The 22120-nt window shown below is 56.7% G+C and overlaps 4 protein-coding genes across 4 annotated transcripts; 2 read left to right on the top strand and 2 right to left on the bottom strand.

The window, feature by feature from the left end:
- Positions 1-898: 898 nt before the first annotated feature.
- Positions 899-1210, bottom strand: LOC129735688 (feather keratin-like). The gene has a single exon (XM_055705823.1). The coding sequence runs from the start codon at positions 1199-1201 to the stop codon at positions 899-901; it is 303 nt and encodes a 100-aa protein (XP_055561798.1). The 5' UTR covers positions 1202-1210.
- Positions 1211-5438: 4228 nt separating this feature from the next.
- On the bottom strand, positions 5439-5750 carry LOC129735693 (feather keratin-like). Its single transcript, XM_055705829.1, has one exon. It carries the CDS (start codon positions 5739-5741, stop codon positions 5439-5441), a length of 303 nt encoding a protein of 100 aa, XP_055561804.1. The 5' UTR covers positions 5742-5750.
- Positions 5751-13472: 7722 nt separating this feature from the next.
- Positions 13473-21555, top strand: LOC106631511 (GDP-L-fucose synthase-like). The gene is given in 12 exon segments (XM_055705939.1): positions 13473-13596; positions 14205-14366; positions 14452-14566; positions 14782-14910; positions 14986-15059; positions 15287-15393; positions 15396-15419; positions 15595-15659; positions 15895-15961; positions 16687-16766; positions 16970-17069; positions 17525-21555. Coding segments are annotated over 11 exon segments (966 nt in total). The 5' UTR covers positions 13473-13596; positions 14205-14217; the 3' UTR covers positions 17581-21555.
- LOC129735705 (uncharacterized) lies at positions 19490-21555 on the top strand. The gene has a single exon (XM_055705938.1). The coding sequence runs from the start codon at positions 19490-19492 to the stop codon at positions 20612-20614; it is 1125 nt and encodes a 374-aa protein (XP_055561913.1). The 3' UTR covers positions 20615-21555.
- Positions 21556-22120: the final 565 nt, after the last annotated feature.

Here is a 22120-nt window from a genome sequence, read left to right as displayed (position 1 = left end):
GAGCTAGATGATCTTGAAGGTCCCTTCCAACCCAACCCCTTTGACGACTCTATCCCCTCCCTGTTCTTACCTCGACCCACAAACCGTTTTGTTGTGTTCTCTCTCCCCTTTCCAGTTGAGGAGGGGGAGTGACAGAGCGGCTTGGCGGGCACCTGGCATCCAGCCAAAGTGAACCCAGCGCACAGGAGGAGCTTGCGTCAGAGGCATGGGTGGAAGTGCATTAGCGTGTCCAAGCCTTTGTTTGGGCAAGTGAAGGGCTTGTGTCACGGGCTGGAAGCCCACCGGCTTGCCAGCAGGTGGTGTTGCTGCGGCGATACTTCCTAAGAGAGGTCTTGTGGTCCTTGTCCACCCACCCCGATGGCCTGTTGAGTCCCGGTTCTGTGCCGGGTGAGGCTGGAAGAGCCTTAGAAGAAAGGAAGAGGAGGCACCTGAGGCTGGCATGCGGGAGAACTTTATTGAGGCAAAGGAGTGAAATGGCAGGAGCACCAAGGGGAAGGGAGCGGGTCTGAGGTGCAAGTAGGGCGGCCGTCAGCCGAGGGCTCCTTTCCTTGCAGTAGACTTTTCCAGAGCACCGAGGTCTTCCTGCCTTGCAGTGGGAGCAGCGCGGCGGAGGTGCCCCGGTGGTCTGTGGCTTGTGAGAAGGTGTTTGCAGCAGAGAGTACCGGATGTAGCTGTAGGGGCGATGCAAAGAAGACAGTGGGAGAAGAGGAGGAGGTAGGTAGCTCATGTTTCCAGGCACCGCGGGCTGGCCCCTTCGCTGCTTGCTTTGTGCCTTGAGGGGCGGAGGAGCCACGGACGGCGAGCCCATGTGGCAGCAGGAGCCTGAAGGTAGGTCCTCAATCCGTGACTTGGCTTCTAGCGTGTGGTTGGCTGGTATCAGGCGTGGTGTAAGGAGCCCTTAGCAGGGGTAGCAGGCTCTTCTGGCACCATAGCAGCCCAGGCCTCCGAAGCCATAGCCGAAGCCGCCGGAGGAGACGGGCACTCCCTGGGAGCTGAGGATGTTGCCCACGGCAGCCGATGAGGACGATCCGACGGCGGTGCTCTGGGGGAAGGAGCTGAGGATGGGTCCCGGCAGGGTGACCAGCACGGCGGGAGGCTGGATGACGACGCGGGATTCTTCGCACTGCCTGACGCAGGGCTCGTTGCAGCTGTTAGCCAGCGGGGTGGGTCCGCAGGGGCTGCAGAGGTTGTTGCAGGCCATGTCTGTGGTGTTGAGGGGCCCTGTAAGAGAGGGTGTTGAGGAAGCGGAGGGTGGTGGGGGCGCGAGGGGTGGCGTTACAGGAGGGCAGGGGAATGTGGAGGCACGGTGTGGGGCTGCGGGGAGCGCGGCGGTGGGGAGGCGTCGGCACTGCTGAGTCTGGAGGCAGCGCGTGCTGGAAGAGATGGGGCGGGTGCGGCAGGAGAAGGAGGGGAAGGGGCTTCAGGCTCACCTTGTTGACCGCGGAGGAGAAGGCACCAGGAGCAGCGTGTGAGAGAGAGAGGTGCTGGGCCAGCTTTTATGCTGGACCCTGAGGGGCGGGACAGCCTTTGCACAACGCGGTGTTTTGCAGCAAGAAGCTGTTGCGTGCCACAGCCTGGTGAGTAATGAGGGGGGGTGTGCGTTTTTCCCCCGCAGTTCTGCAATGTAGTGTCCTCCACTTGAGGACATGTCCACTTGGTCCTGGCGGCAGCTTTGAGGTGCAAATATTAGAGGCCAAAGGCTTGGTGTTGATGGCGCGTGTCAGGGCATGCAGAACATGTGACCGAAGCCTAGGAGGGGTGGGGTGTCGTCAGTGAGGTCATGCTGTGGCACTCGTGTGGTGTGTTTTGTGGGTGCGCTGGGAAGGAGGGGCTCCTTTTCCTCGCAGCCCCGGAAGGTTGGTCTGGGCTTTCTGCTGTTGCGGGCAGGAGTGGCGGCCCCCTCAGTGGCATTTGCTCCGTGCCTGCCTTGCTGCCAGTTTGCTAAGCCTGCCTTGAGGCCTGGCCTTTGCCATTGAGCGTGCTCTGTGCGTGCCTTGGTGCCCGCCTTGCTTGTAAGGTTGTAGCTGGGAGAAAGGGGCCTGCGTGTCCGGGCTTGTGCCCCCTGGGGTCCGTCCCTGGGGGTGTCGGTGCGGGCAGAGGCAGAGGAGGCCTTTTTGGGAGAGCAGGCCGCCATCCCGGCAGCCCTGGCCGAGAGCTCGCCGGTCCTGTGACGTGGGGAGCCCTGCCTGGCTCCACCAGTGCTGGTGCTGCCCGTTCCGTAGCGAACCCCTTAGCTGTGGTGGCACGTTTGCAGCCTGGTGTCTGGCGTGCCACAGTGCTTGATGTGGGCCAGCTCACCAAGGCAGGTGAATTTCTGGAGAGCCCGTGAGTGTGGCGAGAGGCAGAGGTTGAGTGGGAGCGGCAGGCGGGGGAGGCTGGGGAGCCAGGGCCTTTGGGCTCTTTACTTGGGGTGAATGCCGAGGAGGGGAGGCCATTTCTCTGCACAGTGTGAGACGGGCAGAAAGAGAATTTGGAGATTGCCGAGGGTGGTTGGACGTAAGCACGCTGCACGGCACAGCAGAGCGAGGCCCTGGTGGTGGTGGATGCATGCCGAAGGGTCGATGAATGGCAAGGCCTGCCCCAGTTGAGCCGGGATGAGCGTTTTGCAGGCTGTGTGTGGGGCGAGCCGTTGTTGTTGCTGAGGAAGAGGAAGGGAGTGGGAAGGTGTGCCTTGGGACTGGATGTACGGAAGTCCCTGGGTCCTGATGAGTCAGAGCCACGAATGCTGGGGGAGCTGGCTGATGTCCTTGGGAGGCCACTCTCAATTGTCTTTTAAAGGTCATAGCTCCTGGGGGCAGTTGCGGGTGTCCAGAAGATTGCTCTTAGGCCTCCTGTCTTGCAGAAGGGCGGGAAGGAAGATGTGGGAGAGCAGAGGCTGGTGAGCCTGTCCTTGTTGCCAGGGGAGGTGATGGAGAAAATCCTCCGCGGAAGCGTTGCCAAGCTGCTGAAGGACAAGCAAGTGATGAGGAGCCGTCGGCATGGATTTACCAAGAGGGAATCGTGCTTGACTGACCTCCCTGTCTTCTGTGTTGGAGTGGCTAGCTTTGTGGACAAGGAGAGAGACGTGGGTGGTGTTCACTTCAGCTTTGTAGAAGAGTCTTTGACGCTGTCTCCCCTTGCGCGCTCACAGGCGCTGGGGGCAGCCGTGTTCAGCATCCTCGTCTGTGATCCGGGCAGTGGGATGGAGCGTCCCCACAGCAAGTTGGCAGGTGGTAACCCTCCTTTTCAGAAAGGTCAAGAGGAAGACCCAGGTTAACGACAGGTCGGTCAGCGTCACCTCCGTGCCTGGCGGGATCGTGGAGCAGATCCTCCTGGAAAGTATGCCAAGGCACCTGGAAAAGGGAGGCGTGACTGCTGACGGCCAACATGGCTTCACAGAGGGCAAAGCGTGCCTGACAAATGGGGTGGCCTTCTATGACAGGATTAAGGCATTGGTGGGTAAGGGAAGAGCGACTGGCGTCACGTCCCTGGACTTGTGCAGAGCATTTGATACTGTCCCGCGCAAGATCCTTGTCTCTGAAATGGAGAGATGCGGACTTGGTGGGTGGACCGCTCGGTGTGTGATTGGCTGGATGGGTGCTCTCAATGAGTTGCAATGAAAGGCTCGATGTCCGAGTGGAGCCCAGTGATGAGTGGTGTCCCTCAGGGGTCCGTGCTGGGGCCAGTATGATTTAACATCTTTGTTAGGGCCACGGACAGTGGGCTGGAGTGTGCAGCCTCGGCAAGTTTGCGGATGACGCCAAGCTGAGTGTTGCGGTTGATGCTCTAGAGGGAAGGGATGCCATCCAGAGGGACCGTGGCAGGCTTGGGAGGTGGGCCCGTGCAAAGCTCATGGAGTGCCACGAGGCCAAGTGCCAGGGGCAATCCCAAAGATGGCTGCAGGCCGGGCGGTGAGTGCATTGAGAGCAGCCCTGCGGAGAAGGACTTGGGGGTATTGGTGAATGGAGAACTGAGTATGAGCCGGCAACGTTCGCGCGGAGCCCAGAAAGCCAGTCGTATGCCAGGTTGCGTCAAAAGCAGCGTGGCCGGCAGGTCGAGGGAGGTGATTCTCCCTCCCTACTCGGCTCTGGTGAGAGTGGAGTACTGCATTCGGCTCTGAAGGCCCCCAGCATAAGAAAGGCATGGACCTGCTCGAGCGGGTCCAGAGGAGGGCCACAAAGATGAGGAGGAGGTGCAGCACCTCCCCTTTGCAGACAGGCTGAGAGAGTTGGGATCGTTTAGCCGGGAGAAGAGGAGGCTTTGTGGAGACCTTGCAGCGGCCATGCGGTACTTTGAGGGGGCCCTCAGGAAAGGTGGGGAGGGCCTCTGGACCAGGGAGTGTAGTGATAAGACGACAGGTAACGGATTTAACCTGAGAGAGGGTAGCTTTAGGTTAGATATGAGAAAGAAATTCTTTCCCGTGAGGTCGGTGAGATGCTGGAAGAAGTTGCCTAGAGCAGCTGTGGCTGCCCCCTGCCTGGAGCTGTTCAAGGCCAGGCTGGATGGTGCTTTGAGCAAGCTGGTGTGGTGGAAGGTGTCCCTGCCCACGGCAGAGGGCTTGGAGCTAGATGACCTTGAAGGTCCCTTCCAACCCAACCCCTTTGACGACTCTATCCCCTCCCTGTTCTTACCTCGACCCACAAACCGTTTTGTTGTGTTCTCTCTCCCCTTTCCAGTTGAGGAGGGGGAGTGACAGAGCGGCTTGGCGGGCACCTGGCATCCAGCCAAAGTGAACCCAGCGCACAGGAGGAGCTTGCGTCAGAGGCATGGGTGGAAGTGCATTAGCGTGTCCAAGCCTTTGTTTGGGCAAGTGAAGGGCTTGTGTCACGGGCTGGAAGCCCACCGGCTTGCCAGCAGGTGGTGTTGCTGCGGCGATACTTCCTAAGAGAGGTCTTGTGGTCCTTGTCCACCCACCTCGATGGCCTGTTGAGTCCCGGTTCTGTGCCGGGTGAGGCTGGAAGAGCCTTAGAAGAAAGGAAGAGGAGGCACCTGAGGCTGGCATGCGGGAGAACTTTATTGAGGCAAAGGAGTGAAATGGCAGGAGCACCAAGGGGAAGGGAGCGGGTCTGAGGTGCAAGTAGGGCGGCCATCAGCCGAGGGCTCCTTTCCTTGCAGTAGACTTTTCCAGAGCACCGAGGTCTTCCTGCCTTGCAGTGGGAGCAGCGCGGCGGAGGTGCCCCGGTGGCCTTTGGCTTGTGAGAAGGTGTTTGCAGCAGAGAGTACCGGATGTAGCTGTAGGGGCGATGCAAAGAAGACAGTGGGAGAAGAGGAGGAGGTAGGTAGCTCATGTTTCCAGGCACCGCGGGCTGGCCCCTTCGCTGCTTGCTTTGTGCCTTGAGGGGCGGAGGAGCCACGGACGGCGAGCCCATGTGGCAGCAGGAGCCTGAAGGTAGGTCCTCAATCCGTGACTTGGCTTCTAGCGTGTGGTTGGCTGGTATCAGGCGTGGTGTAAGGAGCCCTTAGCAGGGGTAGCAGGCTCTTCTGGCACCATAGCAGCCCAGGCCTCCGAAGCCATAGCCGAAGCCGCCGGAGGAGACGGGCACTCCCTGGGAGCTGAGGATGTTGCCCACGGCAGCCGATGAGGACGATCCGACGGCGGTGCTCTGGGGGAAGGAGCTGAGGATGGGTCCCGGCAGGGTGACCAGCACGGCGGGAGGCTGGATGACGACGCGGGATTCTTCGCACTGCCTGACGCAGGGCTCGTTGCAGCTGTTAGCCAGCGGGGTGGGTCCGCAGGGGCTGCAGAGGTTGTTGCAGGCCATGTCTGTGGTGTTGAGGGGCCCTGTAAGAGAGGGTGTTGAGGAAGCGGAGGGTGGTGGGGGCGCGAGGGGTGGCGTTACAGGAGGGCAGGGGAATGTGGAGGCACGGTGTGGGGCTGCGGGGAGCGCGGCGGTGGGGAGGCGTCGGCACTGCTGAGTCTGGAGGCAGCGCGTGCTGGAAGAGATGGGGTGGGTGCGGCAGGAGAAGGAGGGGAAGGGGCTTCAGGCTCACCTTGTTGACCGCGGAGGAGAAGGCACCAGGAGCAGCGTGTGAGAGAGAGAGGTGCTGGGCCAGCTTTTATGCTGGACCCTGAGGGGCGGGACAGCCTTTGCACAACGCGGTGTTTTGCAGCAAGAAGCTGTTGCGTGCCACAGCCTGGTGAGTAATGAGGGGGGGTGTGCGTTTTTCCCCCGCAGTTCTGCAATGTAGTGTCCTCCACTTGAGGACATGTCCACTTGGTCCTGGCGGCAGCTTTGAGGTGCAAATATTAGAGGCCAAAGGCTTGGTGTTGATGGCGCGTGTCAGGGCATGCAGAACATGTGACCGAAGCCTAGGAGGGGTGGGGTGTCGTCAGTGAGGTCATGCTGTGGCACTCGTGTGGTGTGTTTTGTGGGTGCGCTGGGAAGGAGGGGCTCCTTTTCCTCGCAGCCCCGGAAGGTTGGTCTGGGCTTTCTGCTGTTGCGGGCAGGAGTGGCGGCCCCCTCAGTGGCATTTGCTCCGTGCCTGCCTTGCTGCCAGCTTGCTAAGCCTGCCTTGAGGCCTGGCCTTTGCCATTGAGCGTGCTCTGTGCGTGCCTTGGTGCCCGCCTTGCTTGTTAGGTTGTAGCTGGGAGAAAGGGGCCTGCGTGTCCGGGCTTGTGCCCCCTGGGGTCCGTCCCTGGGGGTGTCGGTGCGGGCAGAGGCAGAGGAGGCCTTTTTGGGAGAGCAGGCCGCCATCCCGGCAGCCCTGGCCGAGAGCTCGCCGGTCCTGTGACGTGGGGAGCCCTGCCTGGCTCCACCAGTGCTGGTGCTGCCCGTTCCGTAGCGAACCCCTTAGCTGTGGTGGCACGTTTGCAGCCTGGTGTCTGGCGTGCCACAGTGTTTGATGTGGGCCAGCTCACCAAGGCAGGTGAATTTCTGGAGAGCCCGTGAGTGTGGCGAGAGGCAGAGGTGGAGTGGGAGCGGCAGGCGGGGGAGGCTGGGGAGCCAGGGCCTTTGGGCTCTTTACTTGGGGTGAATGCCGAGGAGGGGAGGCCATTTCTCTGCACAGTGTGAGACGGGCAGAAAGAGAATTTGGAGATTGCCGAGGGTGGTTGGACGTAAGCACGCTGCACGGCACAGCAGAGCGAGGCCCTGGTGGTGGTGGATGCATGCCGAAGGGTCGATGAATGGCAAGGCCTGCCCCAGTTGAGCCGGGATGAGCGTTTTGCAGGCTGTGTGTGGGGCGAGCCGTTGTTGTTGCTGAGGAAGAGGAAGGGAGTGGGAAGGTGTGCCTTGGGACTGGATGTACGGAAGTCCCTGGGTCCTGATGAGTCAGAGCCACGAATGCTGGGGGAGCTGGCTGATGTCCTTGGGAGGCCACTCTCAATCATCTTTTAAAGGTCATAGCTCCTGGGGGCAGTTGCGGGTGTCCAGAAGATTGCTCTTAGGCCTCCTGTCTTGCAGAAGGGCGGGAAGGAAGATGTGGGAGAGCAGAGGCTGGTGAGCCTGTCCTTGTTGCCAGGGGAGGTGATGGAGAAAATCCTCCGCGGAAGCGTTGCCAAGCTGCTGAAGGACAAGCAAGTGATGAGGAGCCGTCGGCATGGATTTACCAAGAGGGAATCGTGCTTGACTGACCTCCCTGTCTTCTGTGTTGGAGTGGCTAGCTTTGTGGACAAGGAGAGAGACGTGGGTGGTGTTCACTTCAGCTTTGTAGAAAAGTCTTTGACGCTGTCTCCCCTTGCGCGCTCACAGGCGCTGGGGGCAGCCGTGTTCAGCATCCTCGTCTGTGATCCGGGCAGTGGGATGGAGCGTCCCCACAGCAAGTTGGCAGGTGGTAACCCTCCTTTTCAGAAAGGTCAAGAGGAAGACCCAGGTTAACGACAGGTCGGTCAGCGTCACCTCCGTGCCTGGCGGGATCGTGGAGCAGATCCTCCTGGAAAGTATGCCAATTGACATGGAAAATGTCTTTGCAGGGATTGTTTTTAGGGATGGACTTGAAGCTTTGTGTTGTAGTTTAGCAAGGGACCAGGAAAAAGTGGGAGGACTTTAGAAATGATCTGTGTTCATGGTGAAGGATATTAGTGCTTTAGCTGTCTAGTGGGGTGTAGGGTTTTAGATATTGAATAATGAATTGGGGGAACAAATTTAGGGACTAGCCCGAAAGTTTTTTTTTATGGACTAGGAATGGGACCAACGATTTTTGGGAGCTATAGGGGGTGTTAGGGGAATGACCCAAGGAAGGTTTTTCGAGGTTTTCGTGGTTTAACCTCAGCCAGCAACCAAGCACCACACAGCCACTTGCTCACTTTCTCCCACCCAGAGCGATGGGAAGGAGGATCGGAAAGGGATGTAAAATTCAAGGGCTGAGATAAGAACATTTTAATAGGTAAATTAAAAGCCACGCACACAAGCAAAGCAAAGCAAGGAATTCATTCACCACTTCCCATGGGCAGGCAGGTGCTCGGCCATCCCCAGGAAAGCAGGGCTCCATCACGTGTAACAGTTACTCAGGAAGAGAAACGCCATAATGCCATATGTCCCCCCTTCCTTCTTCTTCCCCCAGTTCATAGACTCAGCGTGACGTCATATGGTATGGAATACCTCTCTAGCTAGCTTGGGTCACCTGCCTTGGCTGTGTCCCCTCCCAATTTCCTGTGCTCCCCCAGCCCTCTCACTGGTAGGGCCCAAGGAACTGAAAAGTCCTTGATGTAGTATAAACATCACCCAGCAACAACTAAAAACTTCAGTGTCCTATCAACATTGCGCTCACATCATAGCCGAAAGACAGCACTGTACTAATTACTAAGAAGAAAATTAACTCTATCCCTGCTGAAACCAGGACAGAGATGAACTGGGGGGCAAGTGGAAGGATTTTAGGGATGGGCCAAGGGAGCAGGGGGAAGGATTTTTGGGGTGGACTGGATGCTATAGAAAAAATTACTTCAGGGTCAAAGCGGGGGATTATGGGAGTAATTTTAGGAATAGAGCATTCACAGGGTGAAGCGTTATAAGGCTGGGCTGAAGGCAGGAGCAAAGATTTTCAGGGGGGCATTGGGGACTGAGAGAAAGACCTTGCAGGATGGACTAGGGGACTTGAGGAAGAATTTCAGGGACAGAGTAGCAGGTCTGCAGGGAAGGACTGCAAGTGTGGACCATGGGCAAGGGGAAGGATTATAGGATCAGGCATGGGGAGTGGGGCGGGGAGAAAGAATTTAGGGAAGAACCAGGGGCCAGGGATAAAGATTTTAGGAATGGACTGTGAGGCAGGGGGAAAGATTTGCTAGACCAACTGGATGGTGCAAGGGGAAATAATGTATATGCTGACTTACGGGGTGGGAGGAAGTATTTTAGGATGGGATGGGGAACCTGGTGGGAAAGCTTTTAGGGAGAACCTGGTGATTTAGAGGGAAGGACTACAGGGATTGAGCTTGGGGGGGGGGGGGAAAGAATTTTGAGGATTACTGAGTCAAGGGGAAGCACTTAGGGATGGACCCTCAGGGTTCTGGAATGCTTTTAGGTATGGGCTGGGGGTATGGGTAAAGATTAACAGCATGGACAGGGTCAGTGAGGAGGAGGATTTTAGGGATGGACAGGAAGCTTTGTGTTGAATGAATTTAGGAATAGACTGGGAAAAGGGAGGACTTTAGAAATGGAGTGTGGTCAAGGTGAAGGATATTAGTGATGCAACAATAGAACAGTGAGCAGGCTTTTAGGGATGGAGTAGAAGCTGCCAGGAAGGAATTCTGTTTCTTGTTCTCACCGTGCCCTAGTAGCCATGTCAGGGACACCACAAAAGTTCTGCTTCCTGCTTTCTTTGGTTAGAAAAGTAACTGCTCCCTTTTGTACTCGTTCAGAGCCCAAATGCTCCATAGAACCACACATGCACAGCTCCACCAGAGAAGATGCCAGGAAGGAATACTCTTGGTGGTTCCCACCCTGCCCTGGTAGCCGTGTGAAGAACACCACAGAAGTTCTGCTCCCTGCTTTCTCTGGTGAGAAATTGTAGTGCTCACTTTTGCACTCATACAGACTCAAAAAAGCTCCATGGAACCGACCAGGCACAGCTCTCCCAAAGAAGGTGCCAGGAAGGAATTCTCTTGGTTGTTCCACAATCTGCCCTGGTGGCAATGTGAGTGACATCTCAAAAGTACTGCAAAATTCTTTCTGTGGTAAGAAATTGAAGTGCTCGTTTTTGCACTTGTGCCAGACTCAAATGCTCCATGAAAAGACCAAGACACAGCTCCCCTGGAAAAGGTGTCAGGAAGGAATTCTCTCTGTGATTCTCAGCCTGACATGGTAGCCATGTGAAGGACATCACAAAAGTTCTGCTTCCTGCTTTCTAGGGTGAGAAAAGTAACTTCTCACTTTTGCACTTGTGCAGAGCCAAAATGCTCCATGGAACCACCAGAGCACAGCTCCAGCAGAGAAAGATCCAGGAAGGAATTCTCTTGGTGGTTCTCACCCTGCCCTGGTAGCTATGTGAAAGACACCACAAAAGTTCTGCTCCTTGCTTTCTGTGGTAAGAAAAGTAACTGCTCCCTTTTGCACTTGTATAGAGCCAAAATGCTGAATGGACTACACGTGCACAGCTCCACCAGAGAAGGTGCCAGGAAGGAATTCTCTTCGTGGTTCCTCAGACTGCCCTGGTGGCAATGTGAGTAACATCACAAAAGCACTGCAACTTTCTTTCTGTGGTGAGAAATTGAAGTGCTCATTTTTGCAGTCGATCAGAGCACCAATGCTCCATGAAAAGACCAAGACACACCTCCCCCAGAGAAGGTGCCAGGAAGGGATTCACTGTAGTTCTCAGCCTGCACTGGTAGCCATATGAAGGATACCACAAAAGTTCTGCTCCCTGCTTTTGGTGGTGAGAAATTGAAGTGCTCATTTTTGCACTCGTACAGACTCAAACGCTCCATGAAAGCACCAAGGCACAGCTCCCCTGGAGAAGGTGTCAGGAAGGAATTCTCTCTGTGATTCTGTCTGCCCTAGTAGCTATGTGAAGGACAAAAGTTCTGTTCCCTGCTTCCTCTGTTTAGAAAAGTAACTGCTCACTTTTGCACTTGTGCAGAGCCAAAATGCTCCATGGAAACACTCAGGAACAGCTCCCCCAAAGAAGGTGCCAGGAAGGAATTCTCTGTGTGGTTCTCACCCTGCCCTGGTAGTCATGTGAGGGACATCACAAAAGTTCTGCTACCTGCTTTCAGTGGTTAGAAATTTAGGTGCTCACTTTTGCATGCATGCAGACTCAAATGCTCCACGCAACCATCTAGCCACAGCTTCACCTGAAAAGGAATAAGGCCTAAAAACCTAAAGATCCACCTGAGATTAGTCTCAGGTCTGTAAAAGCCCCATTCTGCCTTGCAAAATTGCTCAACTTGGTTACTGAGGAACCACAGCATGTAGTGCTGAATCGCCCTGTCCTTGCCCACTGTACCCAAGCCTAAGCCATTGTGGGAAATTGCTGTAACAGGCACTAGAAATCATAAATTAGTTAAAGTTTGACACATCAATAGAAGAAAGTGGTAGCAAGCCAAGTTTTATGTACAAGAACCTGGCAGGGTCACTTATGAACTGAGGAAGACCACCTGAGTGGGCCAAAGGCTGGAACAACCCGCTTGAAACGGATGCCAAGAGGAGACTCCACCTGAACTCCGCCCAGGCTCCGCCTAGAGTCCGCCTATTATTAATATGCCATAAGATGTTGTAATTACATGAATAATGTATGAGAAGATGTTGCAATCATATATGTCAAATGTATAAATTAGCCTGTTTCACACCTGCGCTTGGGAATGAGTTTCTGCAGTGTGAACCACCTCCTCCCCTGTGCAGATAATAAATAACTTGCTGCTAAAAGTACAAAAAGTCTATTAGCAGTTTTCTTCATTATGAGGTTTTTCGGCATCATTGTGACCTCCTACTCAAATGCCCCCCTCCCCCGAGGGAGGCGGATCCCCCGCTCAGGGAGCATGCGTAGTGAATTAAAAAGGCGCTGTGCCTTTAAATCGAAGCGGGGAAGAAACTAACGGATAATTAATTACGAGGCTCAACTTTGGGCGGAACCAGCCAACTGACCTGTATGAATGTGCGCTGCATTGGACTGGGTGTGCAAGTCAGGGGGAGCGATCCCCGGGCACCCAGCGCTCCCCGGGCACCCAGCGCTGCCCCCGGCACCCAGCGCTGCCCCCGGCACCCAGCGCTGCCCCCGGCACCCAGCGCTCCCCGGGCACCCAGCGCTCCCCGGGCACCCAGCGCTGCCCCCGGCACCCAGCGCTCCCCGGGCACCCAGCGCTGCCCCCGGCACCCAGCGCTGCCCCCGGCACCCAGCGCTGCCCGGGCACCCAGCGCTGCCCCCGGCACCCAGCGCTGCCCGGGCACCCAGCGCTGCCCCCGGCACCCAGCGCTGCCCCCGGCACCCAGCGCTCCCCGGGCACCCAGCGCTGCCCCCGGCACCCAGCGCTGCCCCCGGCACCCAGCGCTCCCCGGGCACCCAGCGCTGCCCCGGGCACCCAGCGCTCCCCGGGCACCCAGCGCTGCCCCCGGCACCCAGCGCTGCCCCCGGCACCCAGCGCTCCCCGGCACCCAGCGCTCCCGGGGCACCCAGCGCTGCCCCCGGCACCCAGCGCTGCCCCGGGCACCCAGCGCTCCCCGGCACCCAGCGCTGCCCCCGGCACCCAGCGCTGCCCCCGGCACCCAGCGCTCCCCGGCACCCAGCGCTCCCGGGGCACCCAGCGCTGCAGGAACCGCACCTGCTCGGTCACCTCTCGCGGGCTGGGACGGTTGTGGCCGCAAGCCAGAGGAGGGAGGAAGGGAGTGGAACATCTGTAATACCCGGCTGCTCCTCGACGTCGGGGCCAAGTCTCCTTGGGGGAAAAGCTGAAATTCCTGGCGGGGTCTCCCTTAATCCCATTCTTTATCAGCTTAATTTCGGGCGGTGCAAGGCCCTGCCTTTGCCTCCCAGCAATGCCGAAGGAAAAGGTGAAGGAAAAGCCGGCATCCCCCATTTGAAACCCTCCCGACCCGCCGGAAAGCTCCGCTCATTTTTAGTCTCAGTGTAGGTGAATTAAAGATGATTAAACCTTTTCTCATCGAAATCCCTTTGGAGAAGCCCTTGGCGCTGGGGAAGAGGGAGGGGACCCTGTGCGCCCCCTTCCCTTCCCCTGCACGCCCAGTGCAGGCCTGCAAGTGCCGGGGCTTGCGCCAGCGCCCCCTAACCCGTGGGGAGCAGTGCCGGTGGCCCCGGTGCCGTGGCAGGTTCCGCTGACCCCGGGCGCGGACTCCATTTCCCGAGGAGCCGAGCGGCGGCGCCCGGTGACGGTGGCAGGAAGCGCGGCTGAGCGGAGCCGCGCCGCGCCGCGCCGCGCCGAATCCAGCCGAGCCGCCGCCGAAGCCAGCCGAGCCGTCGCCGAAGCCAGCCGAGCCGCGCCGAAGCCAGCCGAGCCGCCGCCGAAGCCAGCCGAGCCGCCGCCGAAGCCAGCCGAGCCGCCGCCGAAGCCAGCCGAGCCGCGCCGAAGCCAGCCGAGCCGCTGCCGAAGCCAGCCGAGCCGCGCCGACCCCCCCCCCCCACTGGAGTGTTTGTGGGGGCAGTCCCCCTCACGCGGGGGTGCTGAGGGGGGGTGGTGTAGAAGCGGGGTGTCCCCAAAGAGGGGGGACAGTACGGAGGGGAGAGCCGCAGGGGGTATGAGGGGTGTAAGGGCCCCCGCGGTGGGAGGCTCGGAGTTGGGGTGGGGTCGGCGCTGCGGGAGGGGGCCTGGGTGCAGGGAGGAGTGGGGTGCAGAGCTGGGACTGGGGGTGCGGGGAGGAGTGGGGTGCAGAGCTGGGACGGGGGGTGCAGGGGAGGCTCGGGGTGCAGAGCTGGGTGCAGAGGGGCTTTGGGGTGCAGACCTGGGACTGCGGGGCGGTTGGGTGTCAGGGTGCGCCTCCGTTTCGGGAGGCCGGGCAGTGCCGTGCTGCGTGGCACGGTCTGGCCCCAGCCCTGGTGCGGCGTGTGCACGGGGAGCCCGCGGGCCACCAGCCAGTTCCATTAATTAGCAACTACAGCTGATGAGTTTCTGCTGCCCTGGCCTGGCCACGTCACCACCAAGCACACTGCTTCCACTTTGGTTTTTGCTTTTGCTGGCAGAAGCAGATAAAAGCCCCCCCCCCAAATTAGCTCACCAGCCTGATGTGTGGCTGATGTTCATTGGGCACCCACACCACGGAGGGGGTGAGCTTGGTGGGCTGTAGTGGGGTGCACCACAAGGTGACCCCAGCTTAGCCTGCCCCCCCCCCCCCAACTCTCCACAGAGTTTTGGCCACAATGGAGGGGGCTGGGCTAGTGGGCAAGCACATCCTGGTGACGGGTGGCACTGGCTTGGCGGGAAGAGCCATCGAGAAGGTGGTGGCTGATGGAGAGGGGCAGCTGGACGAGGAGTGGATCTTCATGTTCTTCAGAGATGCTGACATGATGTGAGTTGACTCTGTGGGTTTTTTACTTGGAAAGCCCCCAGTCTGCTCTCTTGACTCCACTGAACCCCCAAATTTCCTGTCCCAGGAGCACCACAGAGACCAAAGCCCTGTTTGAGCTGTGCAAGCCCACCCATGTCATCCACCTGGCTGCCATGGTCGGAGGCCTCTTCAGAAACATCTGCTACAACCTGGATTTTTGGGTGAGCACCTGGGTATCAGGTCCTAACAGGGTCCCTGTGGATGCTGCAACACTCTGCCCTCCCTGAGCTGGGACATGGGGACACAACTTGCTCTGCTCCCAAAATCCAAACCAGAGCTCCTCTGGTTTCTAGAGTTATTAATGAGTTATTACCCATAGGGTGCAGGGTTTTGGGGGTCCCCACCCTGCAGATCTGAGAAATCTCTCCATCCCCAGAGGAGAAACATACTCATCAATGACAATGTCCTGCACTCGGCATACGAGACAGGGGTGCAGAAGTTGGTCTCCTGCCTCTCCACCTGCATCTTCCCAGACAAGATGACATACCCCATTGATGAGAGCATGGTGAGCATCTCTGTCCCTAGGCACCTCCCAGGAGACATCCCTGCCCTGCTTAATTCTCTTCTCTCCTATCCCCAGATTCACAATGGGCCACCTCACAGCTCCAACTTTGGCTACTCCTATGCCAAGAGGATGATCGACATCCAGAATAGGTGCGTGTTGGGGAGGAGGGGAGGTGAGGCATGGGAGAGTTCTTGCAGGCTGTGAGCACCCACCGGTTATCAGGCCAAGGGGAATCCCCTGGGACTCCCAGGAATTAAACTGAGCTGGGGAGGTACCTGGGCTCAGCGGATGGAAATGCCACTAGCCAAAGTCTTCTGGAGACATCTTTGTGCTGGAGGGGGGTGAGCCCACCCACACCTTCCCTGCTCTCACCCAGGGGCTACTTTGAGCAGCATGGCTGCCGCTTCACCACTGTCATCCCCACCAACGTCTTTGGGCCACATGACAACTTCAACATCGAGGATGGGCATGTCTTGCCTGGGCTCACCACAAGGTCTACCTGGCCAAACGTGAGTGTAGCAGGACTTCTTGTGGCCTTTTTTGGGAGCATTGGGTTGTTGTGGGGATTTTTTTGTTGGTTTAGTTTTTTTTCTTCCTGCTTGCTTAATCAGCTGTTCTGTAGAGTAGCCAGGGTGGGTGAAGGTAGCTCAAGTGCTCATGGACACACTTTCCTTCCTCCTGCAGAAACTGGCTCTGCTCTGACTGTCTGGGGCACTGGCAAGCCCAGAAGACAGTTCATCTACTCTCTGGTATGCATGGCCTCAGGGACCTCTGGGAGCACTCATGTCCCACAGCTTGGGGGAGGGCAGAGTAGGGGGCCAGGGGTGGGGTGGGTGGTTGGGGAGCAGTGCCTGGATTTCAGCAGGGTCTGAGCCCACCTGGGTTGTCCCAGGAAGCATTTGCCATCCTCAGGGTTGGGTCCCCTTGTGATGGGAGGGCTGGGGGACAGCAGCCACCCCCCAAGAGCCATCTACCCCTCCACAGGACCTGGCCCGGCTCTTCCTTTGGGTCCTGCGGGAATACGATGAGGTGGAGCCCATCATTTTGTCAGGTAAGCACTGCCCATCCCTGCCACAACCCTGCCTCCAGCCTCTTCAAGAGGATGGGAGAATCATGCTGTCGTGGTTTAACCGTGGCTGGCAACCAAACAGTACCGGCAACCAGACACCACGCAGCCACTTGCTTACTCCCCCCCACCCAGAGGGGTTGGGGGGAGAATCAGAAAGGAATGTAAAATTTGAGGGTTGAGGTAAGAACAATTTAATAATTTAAACAGAATAAAGAGATAAGAACAACAGTAATAACAATAATAATAATAATCATAATAACAACAATTAGGATGGAAAGATGGAGAAAAAGGGTAAAACCCAAAGGAAGGGAAAAGGAAACCAAGTGATGCACAGTACAACTGCTCACCACCCGCTGGCCGATGCCCAGCCAGTCCCGGAGAAACGATCCCCCCCAGCTAACCCCCCAAGTTTATATACCAAGCATGATGTCCCATGGTATGGAATACCTCTTTGGCTGGTTCAGGTCACCTGTCCTGGCTGTGTCCCTTCCCGGTCTCTTGTGCCCCTCCAGCATTCTGGCTGGCAAGGCCCAAGAAACTGTGAAGTCCTTGAGTCTAGTATGAACATTACCCGACAACAACTAGAAACATCAGTGTGGTTATCACCATTGCTCTCACCTGAGAGCCAAAACAGCACTGTACTAGCTACTAAAGAAGAAAGTTAACTCCGTCCCAGCTGAAACCAGGACACATGCCCTGCTCTATAGTGGGAGAAGAAGATGAAGTGTCCATCAGGGAGGCAGCAGAGGCAATTGTGGAGGCCATGGACTTCAGGGGAGAGCTTGTTGTATCCTTTACTACAGAATGGCCTCCCCTTGCTTGCAGGGCTGCTACAGCATGGGGGGGACCCCACTTTCCACCAGCAGCCACAGGGCTCCAGGGGAGATGCTGTGGTCCAGAGCATTGCTCCCGCTGCCCCAGCCAGGACACAGCGGGGCAGAACAAGACCCATCTTTCCCCTTTGGTTTCCCTTAATCCTTCCCATCCCAGTTTGATACCACCAAGGCAGACGGGCCGTTCAAGAAGACGGCCAGCAATGCCAAGCTGCGGCGCTACCTACCCAGCTTCCAGTTCACACCCTTCAGGCAAGGTGAGATGGGAGGCTCCACCAAACATGGAGGTCCTACCCACTGCAGTTAGCTTTGATGGCATCAAGGTGGTCCAGCCTTTCAACACTTAAAGGGGGCTCAGAAGGATGGGGACTGACTTTTTAGTAAGGCCTGTAGTGATAGGACAGGGGTTAATGGTTTTAAACTACAAGAGGGTAGATTCAGACTAGATACATGGAAAGTTTTTACACTGAAGGTGGTGAGACACTGCATCAGGTTGCCTAGAGGGGTGGTAGATGCCCCATCACTGAAAACATTCAAGGTTATGTTAGATGGGGCTCTGAGCAACCTGATCTAGTTGAAGATGTCCCTGCCTATGGCAGGGGGGTTGGACTAGATGACCTGTAGAGGTCCCTTCCAACCCAAACCGTTCTGTGAGTCTATGAACAAACTGCATTCCCAATCCCAAAACCCATCCCATCTTCTCCCTCCCCAGCTGTGAAGGAGACCTGTGCCTGGTTCAACACCAACTACGCCAACGCCAGGAAGTGACAGGCCAACACAGCACTGGCACCGGCATCATCCTCTTCAACTCAGGGTTGTCCTTTTTTTGGGGTAGAGGACTGGGCTGGGGGAGTGCCAGTCACATTCCCAAAGTAAAAGGGGGCCAGAGCCCAGTGAGCAGCCCCCACATTCTTGCCCACTGCTGGGAGCGGCACAGGATGCCCAGGGGAGGAAGTCTGGGGCACCCCAAAGGTGCTGACACCCCAGACCAGTTGGTAGCAGCCAGCTGGAGCCACCACTACCAGCCACCTTGGCTGTGTCCAAGAGTCTGGTGGTTCTGGCTGAGCTGTAATGGGCTATGCTGCTAATTGCCTGTAATTAGGCTGTAATAAAGGGAAGGTGATCAGGGTTCCTCTGGCACAGGAATGGCAGCTGGGCATTTGCTGTTGCTTTTGCACATGAGGATGGTCCCAACACCCTAGCATCAGGGGGACCAGAATGAGGAAGGCACCAGCTGTAAATATGGATTTATTAAAATATTTCAAAATAGCATAAAACTGGTAAGATAAGGAGCATCCACCCTGCAGCACAGTCCTGTATCCATGTCAAATCGCACCCTTAGGGTCCTGAGCACCATTCTGCCAGGATCTAGAAGAGCCAAAAAAGGGTTTTAAACTTCTCTGGGAGGGGGGCAGAGGGTCAAACATGGAGGTACGAGTCCCTGACCAAGCCGCTGCCTGAGGCTTAACCAGTGGTGTGGAGATGGCAGAAATCCTGCCCATGGATGGCTTCTTTCCAGCATTGCTGCTCAGCCCCAATGAGCCCCTGGCATGGGGACCATAGGGACAGTAAGGACCTACAGAGGGAGGAGAGACCTGTCAGCACCCCAGGAAGCCCCCAGTGGGACTGTCCCCCCACGGTTGGGTCACTGGCTGCACCCCGAGGTGACCCCAGCCCCTGATGTCCCTGGAGAAGGGATGTCCTCTATGGTTGGTACTCGTATGTCGCTGGCTAGAGGCTGGCTCAGGCTGCAGGGTTTGGGCTCCCAGCACTTCCCACCACCCATGGCTGGCTCCAGCATCGCCTGGCTGAGGAAGAAGGGGTTTAGACAGGGCATCCTGCAGCCCTGCAGGAGATGTCCCTTGTCCCCTGATGACATGTAGGTCTTACAGGATGTGCCTTGGCCATCATTGCAGGACATACACCGCCACCCAAAATTTTCTCCCTGTGTGTCACATCCCCAGCCCTGGCTCCTCTCCCAATGAGGTATCCTGCACCCAAAGGTGCACTGACAACGAGGACACCCCAGCCCTAGAGGGCCTGACCCTCAGGGGGACCTAGCTGGCCCCTAGGAGCAGGGTCTGGATGAATCTGGGGACATCCCACCCAGCTCAGGCTTGCCCTATACAAGCTCAGTTTTGTACTCCAGCCACCAGGGATGGGTGACACCCACCCTGGTAAACCAGGGAGGCCTCCTGCCATCACTGGGTGCTGCTCCAGGTATGAGAGCCCTGCAAGAACATGGCATGGGTGGTGACAATCCCAGCACTGCTGTCCTTAGGTAGACGGTGGGGACACCCTGGAATGCTGTGCATACCCTAGCATAGTTTGGAGATGCTCTGGGGTAAAACATGCCCCAGCACAGGATGGGGATGTTCTGGGGCTTCAGATCCCTGTCCTAGAGCCACTACACCTCCCACCTCATGGTCGTCTCTCCCATGTCCCCCTGCCCAGACAGCTCTCACCTTGCAGGCAGCTCATCTCCCTCCTGTCCAGCTCTTCATGCAAGAGCTTCATTTCACACTTCCTGCATGGGAAGAAGGAGAACTAGAGTCCCACGGCATTGGTGGCTTCTGTGTCACCATCACGATGGCAGCTCACTCACCAGCCTCCCCTCACCAGCGTCTGGGCAGAAATAAACCAAGGATCTAGGATGAGATAGCAAAAAGCTATCAAGATGTGTGCAGCCCACCCCTCTCCTCCTGAGGGCCAGCAGCCCAGCCCACCCCACGTGAAGACCAGCAGCCTTCCCCTCCCCTCCCCTCCCCTCCCCTCTCCTCTCATACCCTCCCCACCGCTCTCCTCTCCCGTCTCATCCACTCTCGTCCCTTCTACACCCTTCTCTCCACTGCTCCGCTCTCAATTCCTCTCCTGTTCCCCTCCTCTCCCCTGCCTGGCCTCTCCTCTCTCCTCCACTCCCCTCCCCGCCTATCTCCACTCCTCTCCTCCTCTCTCCTCCCCCATACATCCCATCCTATCCCATCCCATCCCATCCCATCCCATCCCTTCCACGCTCCACTCCTGTCCCCTCTCCTCTCATCCACTCCTTTACTTTACTTTACCTTACCCTACCCTCCCCTCGGTTCCCCTCTGCTCCCCTTTTAATTCCTCTCCTCTGTTCCCCTCCCCTCCTCTCCCCACCCATCTTCACACCTCACCTCCTCTCACCTCCTCTCTCTTCTCCTACTCTCTCCTCCTCCCCTCCCTTTACATCCCCTCCCCTCCCTTCCACACTGCCCTCGCCTCTCTCCTCCACGCCTCGCCTCCTCTCCCCTCCCTTCCCCATACATTCCATCCCATCGGTTCCCCTCACCTCTCCTCTCTTAACTCTCTGCTCTCCTCCCTTCCCCATACATCCCCTCCCACGCACTCCTTTCCTCTCCCCTTCCCTCCTCTCCACTCCCTGCTCCTCCCTGCCCCTCTCCTCTTCTCCCCCCTCCCCTCCCTTCCCCACTCTTGCCCTCCCCACCCCTCCCCTCGCCTCTCTCTACCTCGCCTGGCCTCCTCTCCTCCCCTCTCCTCCTTTCCTCTCACCTCCCCTCTCTCCTCCGTTCCCCATACGTCCCCTCCCCTCCCCATACATCCCTTCCTTCCTCTCCCTCTCTACCCCTCTCCTCCCCTGCCCTCCTATCCATTCCCCACCCCTATCCTCTACTCTCCTTTCTTCTCCAGTTCCCCACCCCTCCCCTCTCCTGCCCTCACCACCCCTCCCCAACTCCCCTCCTCTGCTCTCCTTTCCTCCAGTCTCTCCCACACCCTTCCCCTCCACACTGCTTCCCTCCCCTTACTTAGGCTTCCCTGAAAGTTTTCATACTTTGCGTTAAGTTGGTTAGTAGGCTTAGGACATTTAAGTTACCTAGGATTATGGCCATTACAGTGTATGGTTTTAGCGTGGTTAGGGGGAGAAATTCAGATTCCTGAAACCCAGTGAAGGTGCTAGTTGAGGTAAGTTTAGGCCCTAAAACTCGTTGAAGGTTCTAATGGTGAAGACTTGATGTACTGAGGCCTGAGCAACAGGCCCTCAGCCAAAGTTGGCCTTTAGATGAACCTACCAACGGAATGTTATGAAGAGATACATATATATTTAGTATTCTATCATGAGTGAAAGAGGCATGATCCTTAGTGAACTATGTATGATCCTTAGCGAAAGATGAAGCTGAAGATAAACTGGAATCGTGAGTGAAGAGATAGCACATCCTTCCTTGCTTAGAGGCAGGTCACCAAGGCCATGAATCCAGCTGTTTGGCCTTGTTTGGAACCAGGTGGTCAAAATTCAGTAGATAAAGGAAACTCCCTCAGGTCCTCCCTGAGCCCTGGCCAGGCTTTGGTGGGATCTGAGGGGAGAGTGAAACCAGGTGTTTCCACATTTGCAATTAGGTGGGCTTTTTTATTCAATAGTACAAATGCTGGACACTCTTGCAGCGACTTTAGAGACCTTGCCTATGAGGGGACACCCTGTGTAGGACTCCCCCATTGTCAGGAGAGGCTGTCCACATCCTTGCTGCAAGAGGGGCTCCACAGCACCTGTGGACCTGAGGACAGTAATGTATTAAGGCAATTGGTATATGTATCTTCCTTCATCGCTATAGCTAACCTGGAGTAGTAATGATTAGGTCCATTGCCTTGCTTATCTGTTCTATTGCTTGAATCAGGGTATTGTAGGCTCATCCTTTTTGTATGTGCGTATTGCCTTCTTTTCTGTATGAATGTGAAACCAACAGTAAATAAAGGTTATTTTCTCTATTGGTGTCTGTGTGCTATCTAGCGACCTCACCATGTGACAAAACAAGGCCTTAAGTGAAAACAGTTTAGGCCCTACTTGTTGACGAAGGCCCTAACTGAGGTAAGTTTAGGCCTCAAAACATGGCAAAGGCCCTAACAGAGGTAAGCTGAAGTCCTGAAACATGGCACAGGCCCTGATTTTTTGTCCTGAACTTGGCAAAGGCCCTAAAACTTAATGAATACCCTAGATGAGGTAAGTTTATGCACTAATATGGGAGAGGAGGATAGAGAATGTCTGAAGAGAGATATATGAAAGGAGGATGGAGAACGTCTGATCTGGCAAGAGATGAGAGAACACCTGGGTATTGTGAAGGAAGGTAAGAAAGTTAAACGTGGTTATCTAGTAGCAAATAGGTGTCTGCATGCTTGTAGTGAAATATGGCTATGTAACTGCATGAATGCTTTCTGCCCTGAGCCTGGTGGTCCATACAACTGGAATTTGTATCTGGGCTCAGAAATATAAATATGAGCTTCTCTGTACAATAAAGTGTCTCTGGTTGCACCACAGCTTGAGTCCGTGCTTTCA

This window comes from Falco cherrug, chromosome 3, assembly GCF_023634085.1.
Source record: "Falco cherrug isolate bFalChe1 chromosome 3, bFalChe1.pri, whole genome shotgun sequence".
Lineage (NCBI taxonomy): Eukaryota > Metazoa > Chordata > Aves > Falconiformes > Falconidae > Falco > Falco cherrug.
This window is presented reverse-complemented; position numbering and strand designations above follow the sequence as displayed.

What these genes read in the sequence shown, in the direction of transcription:
- LOC129735688 (XM_055705823.1), bottom strand. Translation starts at nt 1,201, where the DNA reads ATGGCCTGCAACAACCTCTGCAGCCCCTGCGGACCCACCCCGCTGGCT.
- LOC129735693 (XM_055705829.1), bottom strand. Translation starts at nt 5,741, where the DNA reads ATGGCCTGCAACAACCTCTGCAGCCCCTGCGGACCCACCCCGCTGGCT.
- LOC129735705 (XM_055705938.1), top strand. Translation starts at nt 19,490, where the DNA reads ATGTGTGCAGCCCACCCCTCTCCTCCTGAGGGCCAGCAGCCCAGCCCA.